The 7,892-nt window shown below is 33.6% G+C and overlaps 1 protein-coding gene across 1 annotated transcript; it reads right to left on the bottom strand.

Moving 5' to 3' along the window:
• Positions 1–468: 468 nt before the first annotated feature.
• On the bottom strand, positions 469–5,992 carry LOC105342987 (uncharacterized). The gene is made up of 4 exons (XM_011450126.4): positions 5,616–5,992; positions 4,397–4,780; positions 2,602–2,985; positions 469–1,150 (listed from the first exon to the last, which is right to left on the bottom strand). Exons 1-4 carry the CDS (start codon positions 5,950–5,952, stop codon positions 774–776), a joined length of 1,482 nt encoding a protein of 493 aa, XP_011448428.4. The 5' UTR covers positions 5,953–5,992; the 3' UTR covers positions 469–773.
• Between the last annotated feature and the right edge of the window lie 1,900 nt (positions 5,993–7,892).

Raw genomic sequence — 7,892 nt, forward strand, 5'->3', positions numbered from 1 at the left:
CTACAGGCATTGTTCTGACTTAAAGCGTATTTCGATCCCGAGGCGACGCCTCCCTATTTTTAGAACCACTGCACAGTAAAGTACCATCATGTAATGGAGAAGTATCAGCATATAATATTAAAGTATGAGCACGTAATATTAAAGTACCATCATGTAATGTTGAAGTGTGAGCACGCAATGTTAAAGTACCATCAAGTAATGTTGAAGTATCAGCACGTAATGTTAAAGTACCATCATGTAATGTTGAAGTATCATCATGTAATGTTAAAGTACCATCATGTAATGTTGAAGTATCAGCACGTAATGTTAAAGTACCATCATGTAATGTTGAAGTATCAGCATGTAATGTTGAAGTATCATCATATTATGGAGATTATCTACATAAGGCAGTTGAGGCGTTCCATATATAATCATTTGTTTACGTATATTGACTTAATACGATGTGATGAAAGCATTTAAAAAAAACTCTTGGGTCTCATCAAAGCTTGTGCAATAATTAAAATGTGTCCTCAAACCTCAAAGAACTGTAGGTTACGAGTTATATCTCAGTCTTTTTTTGGCATAGCACTATGGGAGCTATACTCAAAAAAACTTTTCAAGATGAATTTGTAGATTGAGCTCGTTCTTTTCCCCTCGTACTTTTTCTTAGAGCTCGCTATAAAAGACACATTTATTGGTCCGTTTAGAACAAGTAACTGCAAAATAACAAGTGTAATAAAACTGAGAAAATGTAAAGTTTTGTAAACTCTCCTTTGCTGAAACGAGATAATACTTTAAGTTTCAAAGGAAGAAATCAAAAAACCGGATATATACACCCCCAGCTTTCCAATTTCTCCGACTAGTATCTTGATCTTAATAGTTGTCATCTCTTGCACTGGAAGAAGGGCAACATTTGTTGACACGGTGTGACAGTCAGGCGGTGACGTCACAGTGAGGTTACGGATGATGACATCATCCACGGCCAAGGAGGACAAAATAACAGAGTCGTTGTAGGCATGGACAGTCCAGCTTAGAAAATAAATTCCACGTTGTAAAAGAGAAACTGTACCAAAGGCTTCATTGATTTTGACGTCATTATTAGTAATGATGTCGTCAAACATTACAGTTGTGTTCAAAGTTCTCCCAGCTGCCCAGATATTAAAGGCTGGACCTAGGAAGATGATAAAGTTCCATTATTTATTTAAATTTCAGTTTTTGGGAGTTGATAAAATAATCAACTCTCCTATGCAGTTACTCAGACAAACTGAAAGTGAAACAGTGTTTGGACCTCAGCACAAATCATTGCTGCTGACAAGACTAAGTTCTTGAAAATAATTGATAAATTCGATGTAATGTATTCTAAAGCATTGTTTTTCAAGGAAATTTATTTATAAATACCTTGAAAATACTCAGATTTTAAATGGTTCGAACACTTTAAATATATTTTGTAGTCGTATGTATTCCTACGCCAGAGTTCAATATAGTCTCGTTCAACTCGACACTCGGCTGTCTCCGTAAATCCTTGTCGGAGATTTACGGTATCAGCCGAGCGTTTTGGTTGAAAGAGACTAGAGTTCAATATTGCTTGGATCCATACAATTTTCGAGAAATATTTCTATTATATTACTGATACATAGTTTGATTGAATTGATTTTATCTTTAAATATTATTTAACATGATTCTTATGGGGGTTTCTCGACATTCTTGTCGAAAAAGTCCAAAAATTCATATTATAAAAATGTGCGTAATTCAAATTAGAAACTGCAGGTACTTGTCATGCAAAATAACATATCATTGATTTTAAAATAAAATAAACATCGACAAAATCAACTCCCGTCAGTTTTTCAGTACTTTGATTCTGTATATTTTTCGAATTTATAGTGTATTGCTGGCAAAATAAGTTTAACCAGGAAAATCATCAACGTATTTTAAGGAATTATTGTTTATTCTTATGTTGTTCACCTTCAAGGAACTGGAGATAGATTTATAGCTAGGAATAAAAATAATTGCTAAATATAATGATTGATATTGGTCGATATCATTCCAGTAAGTGTATTATAGATCAGACGTTGAATTGGGTTTTCAGTGCTAACGAAAAAATATACTGTAAATTCGTAATTAAACGCGAGGAATTAATTTCCGCGTAAAATCTCGAGAAGCATCCTTCGCAGATTTTAAAATCTTGTCATTATTTTCTGAGAGTTGAAAACTAAAAGAAATAAGGAGAAAAGTTCAGCGTTTGCGATTTTATATTCTTGCGATTTGATACAAACTAGCGGGATCGCAGAATTAAGTACTCGCGTAATATAAGGAATTTACAGTATACCTTGTTAAATACTGTAGATAAATACAATTGAATGTGTTTGCCATTATTCAACCTTAGTAATGTTCCCTAACACAAACGACGGGAAGATTTTATATGTCTATAATATATACTTACGAATCCAAATCACATTAGATAAATAATTAAAGTTGGAGTTGTACAATTACTTAGATAGGGATATAATATCGTAATTACTTTTTATATAGCTTATTAATTTCGCGGGACAGCGAAACCATGTCTTAAGGTATGCTAATGATCATTTTGCCAACCATAAGGGAATATGGTATCTACATACATACCATTAATCAAACAGAATGCAGTCAAAGTACAGCTTGTAATGTGGAAGTGAGTTTTTCGATTTTTGATCTCAAACGTTGAGCCTCCAAAATCTGCAGTCGCAACCGTTATTAAGAGAACACCAACATCGTCACTGCACTGACCATCAATGACGCTTAACGTGACGTTTTCTCCGTCGATGACGTGTTGCATTTCTGACGTCCCTCCTCTGTTGACAACAGTATTTGACATCAACACTATAGTTACGTTTGACGTTGTAATCAGTCGAGACCTCCGTTCGTCCGGGTTCTCCTTTGACTGATATCTGATGACGTTTTCGTCGTTTGCAGACACTGCGTAGCCGTGAAAGGAAACGCCACAGTCATTCGAGTAACTCATCTGGAAATCTAAGAAATGACAGACAAGTGGATATATCATAGTTTGTTGATCATGTACCAACGCAGATCGCGCTGAACGTTTAAACATTGTTGTGTATTACTTACAAATCTATTATCTTTGCTAGCCAAGGGTTTACGATCCACTACAACCCTTGGCAGATTTAGCCGACAAAATCAAAACTCGCGCAAGGAGTCTGATTGGTTACGGAGCTAGGCATTTGTATGGAATCTACAAATTAACGAGGAAGTTCGTTGTGTTTTCATACAAAATTAAAATACAATCATTGTTGCAATTTTTACGTGATTAGTGAATAACAGACGACAGATAATAACAGATATATGTTTTTTAAAGATTATTTTTCATTTGTCTTTTTATTCACTGGGCAATTTCTTCTGATACCTCTTAGATGAAACGTATTTTAGCTGCTTCAATTTAACTCAATCGTTAGACGGCGCTGTGCTGTTTCTGAAAACATTGGTTAAATCTGCCAAGAGTAGTAGAGGAGCAGAGTGGATCGTAAGCCCTTGGCTAGCGAAGATGCACTTATATATATATATATATATATATATATATATATATATATATATATATATATATATATATATATATATATATATATTCTTTTAAGAAAATCAAATCGTTTAAAAATACATGACTGTATAAATAATTCTGTGTTTTTATTCTAAAGAAATTTCAATAATCGCACGTGTGATCAATAACTGACCTAAAATTATGAACTTTTAACCCTTTAAAAAGTTCACGCAGAAATAAACATTTTAGCCTTTTTGTAGGTTCCTATAAGGAATCATGATTGCAAATTTAAATATTTAAACATAAATGTGATAAATTCGAGAGTTGACTCTTGATTTGTAAAACTTGATAGATAGATAGATCCAACTGTCAAACGGCACCTCTTTAAGACAACCCTTTGGTTTTTACGACTTATAACACATGATCGAAACAAGGAGAATTTAGATCATATTTAAGATGTAACTACTAATTCCATGTACACCGTCTTATCCTAGAACATTTGAAATGACCTTTATTTAAATACAATGTCACTTTCATTTCTTTTTTTCGTCATTTATGTATCTAATATAAACAATTCAAACAGTTAAATCATCAAATAAAAGTCTTGTCAGCCAACAAGACCAAATTCCATTTATCGACGACATCATTTTTTTGTAAACTAAGAGACTACATTTTCTACTGGCTGTGTGTTTAATACTGCAGATAACGTTGATACGTTGTTTTCGGTTAAATTGGCGCATATTCATGACGTTTTACTCTAACAAAATGGTGAATATTTTACTAAATGTGATACAAATGATATTTTATGCATTATAGTGGCGTTCATAGTTTTGAACCAGCCAATACTAGTATCCTATTATGCGTTTAAAAAGGGTTAAATTTACATACCCGGCGACTGTAGCCATCCAGAGAATTGTGACATGGCGCCAACATACAAAGTGGTGTACCTGCTGCAGATGTACACTTGGTCACGTGACTTAAGGTGAAACATTGCTGAGTTTGTCACGAGGTTCTCACTTTTATCGCGCAAATTTCCGACAGCTTCTCCATTTACAAATAGGTAGGTATCGGTGTATTTACGGGTGACAGGGTGACTGCGCATGCTCCAGGTAAAGATATAAACACCATCTCGCCAGATGGTGAAGATCCCTGATGTAGAGTTATAACCTTGTCCAAGGTTTGTGTTCACTTGATCGAAGACGATGACACCCCCATTCGCCGGAATATCGTCAGTTGTCGTGACTTGAAAGGCGACATGCTTATCTGGGGTACCTAAAACACATCACAAAGAAAGAACATAGATTTACGGAAGTCAAAGAAGCAAAGCACAATTTCTCTATACATTTTTGAAATTATAAAAAACCCACATACTGTCAATTCATGTTTGTAAATACATGTACAGAAAATTAACTGATGCCTGTCTTTGGAATTTTTTTGTTTGGACGTAACATACAAATCCATGTTGTAAGTAATCATTGAAATCTGTAATTGCTTAAGTTTATATTGTTGGATTACCCGATTATACTTTCCCTGCTAAGAAACAATTTCGAAATTGTGAAAAGCATAATTAATTTGCTACTTTAACAATGCCGCTTTGAACCTACGCAAAACTTGATTAAAACGTATTTTGGGGTACTAATTAGGACTTAAAATCAACCACAGATTTTTTAAAAAGACTTTTTCTGCTATATTTACTGCTTTATTCTAGCTTATATTTAACATTGAATCATCATTTTTTGAAAGATATAGTCTCATTGCAGCGGTATGTGCATACAAATTGAGTAACGCGCGTTACATTTTTTAAAATTTCTTGCCTCGTCTGCAAACGTCATTTATACCTTAAAAATCCTATTTTTTCTTAAGGGTAAATTCATATAAATGGAAGAACCAGTGTAACAGCCACAAGCGTGAACTTTCATTTTCGCTTGTGACATTGCATTTTACAGCGATCAACGTTTATGACGTCATAATTAATCTCGTAATTTTAACCTTTTGGTTTCCTGTGTGTATGTTACAGTGTTATAACTGCTTTATACACACTTTACATGCCAAAAAAGTATGTGGAAAGTACATAATAAATTTTATGATAAAAAGATTAAGTACCTACCCGACGAAATAGGAGAGTCGTCTTTTAACCGACAATAATATCTCCAGCCCATTTCTGACTGTCCTCTGTTGCAAATCAAGCAAGAGTCCAGTAAATGACACGCTCTACTGATCACGTGATAACGGACCGACTGACATCCAGGTAAAAACTGACATTCCACTACACACTTCAATAAACTAACAGACTTTGTCGTCATTAGTGGAAACGGTATGTAGATGTTGTCAAAACGAGACTGGTGAGTAAATTCAGAGGTCACCACAAGTCTAGCATTACAAAAAGCCAGATTCTTTAATAAAATTAGGCAACAAAAATGTCCAATGCGCTGCACTGTTACCATTATGTTGGGAGAATTTGGTTGAATATGTAAGCAACGAAACATTTCTGTGGAAGGAAACACTGGAGAACCTTATTTGTTTTTATTCTGAAAGAGCACTTAAATATCTGACGTAGATTTTTATTTAGGGTGTCTTCTTCAATCAAACATTATTCTTAAGGGAAATCATCACTTTTCTCTGCTTTCTGCTTTTTCATTTCCAAAAATGAAACTTATTAATTTTTTCCCCCATAGAAGTCATTACTGTTCATATCAGGAACTCCTTTATGATTGAATGTCTGAAAGGAAAATCATAGAGGAGACGAAGGAGGCTTCATAGTTTCTGTTTGATTTCCCCCGCTTACTTTTATAACCCAAAGCTGTCTTTTCTTCCAAATTTTAATTTCTTTTACAAAGATGGTAAAAAGGGTATATTCTCGATAGATTCAATTTAAAAAAACAACGTAGTGACCCCAAATCCCAAAATGATTTAGTCTAGTTATTAGAAATCCTTTTGATTGTAATGCATTCATTAATATGAATGAAATGTTAGTACTTGAACTTATAAATATACATCAATTTTCTTTATTTTGTAAGATGTCAGAAATTCATAGACAATATGTACATTTAAATGAGAGTCTACTCGCCTTTAGAAAATTTGGAATTCAATATTCATTAGTTTTATACGATATGAAATGGGTTGAAACAGTTAACGCTTTTATATAAACCGCTTATAAAGCGTAAACTGCCCCAAACCTATTTATATCGTATAAAACGAATAGATATTGAATTCATTCCTTAAATAGTAAGAAATCGAACAGGATATAAACACGGTGTTTGCTGACGAAGAACCCCCAAAACCACCCAACCCACCCAAAACAATTTCCGAGGACACGCACCAACCTGTTGACTGAAAGGTCTGGAAAAGTGACTGTAATGCATAGTTTAGTGCTTTTTCTGTTTGTGTTGTTAATATTTTCGCTAAATGTATAGTAGTTACAAAATGACAAAAAAAAAGAAAAACAGAAAAAAGAAACAAAGGAAAGAAAAACAAAATCGACAAACACAAAAAAAACACAACACTATAAAAAAGCCCCCGCCCCCTAAAAAAACCTGAGTACCAACCTGTTGACTGAAAGGTCTTAAATAGTGACTGGAATTTATTATAAGTTAGTGCTTTTTTTGTTTGTGCTGTTTACATCAGAGCAGATAGTTATTGTAGTTTATAGATGACAAAACTTCACATATTTCCCAGAACCTGTTTTTCTGCATAACATATTAAATTTTTTTCTGATTAAGATGATGAAAAAGTACCTGTGTATATCAAATTGTTGCCGGGAGAAAATCCAAGATGTCTTTGGCAATTAATTAAGCAATTCCTGTAACGCCATTGTTGCAAAACAATCATCGCTATAACGATTCTCATTTTGATGAAGGCAATATAATTGCTTTGCAATGAACACATTTATTCATTTTTCCTTTCGAAAGCCAAGTAAGAGGATAATTATAGTAATCCGTAGTATTTTACTGAAACGGCCAAATTTTTACATTTAATTTTAATATATAATATTTCAAATTTTTTTGGAAACTATTAGCATGAATTCCTGTCAGGTAAGGTGCATGATAATGTAAATTTGGAAATCAATAAAATTCCAGACCAGTTTTTGAAGAACCGTGTAATAGTTTTGGTTTTAAAAGGTCTTTTGGACAAAGTTCTTTATAATATTCATTATCTAATATTATTGACTATATTTCCATCACCACTGGAATTTGAGACAACAGATTCCTGCTCATATGTTATTCTTTTTTTCCTCCTATTTGTATTTTTAGTTTTTAACCGTTGTCAGAGTTCTTGGACGACCATTACGAACTGAAGGTTACGGGTCAACTTAAAACAGCAGGTAGGCTTCGCGTAAATTTATGTTTATTGTTGTTTTTACTACTACAAAAAATCATCTGGACCT

Source organism: Magallana gigas, chromosome 10 (assembly GCF_963853765.1).
Source record: "Magallana gigas chromosome 10, xbMagGiga1.1, whole genome shotgun sequence".
NCBI lineage: Eukaryota > Metazoa > Mollusca > Bivalvia > Ostreida > Ostreidae > Magallana > Magallana gigas.

Bases quoted from the DNA above. Each gene is read 5' to 3' on its own strand.
- LOC105342987 (XM_011450126.4), bottom strand. From the start codon at position 5,952: ATGGTAACAGTGCAGCGCATTGGACATTTTTGTTGCCTAATTTTATTA. The intron at 4,781-5,615 runs GTAGGTACTTAA...GATGTGTTTTAG, and splicing joins CGACTCTCCTATTTCGTCGG to GTACCCCAGATAAGCATGTC. The intron at 2,986-4,396 runs GTATGTAAATTT...GTCATTTCTTAG, and splicing joins TGGATGGCTACAGTCGCCGG to ATTTCCAGATGAGTTACTCG.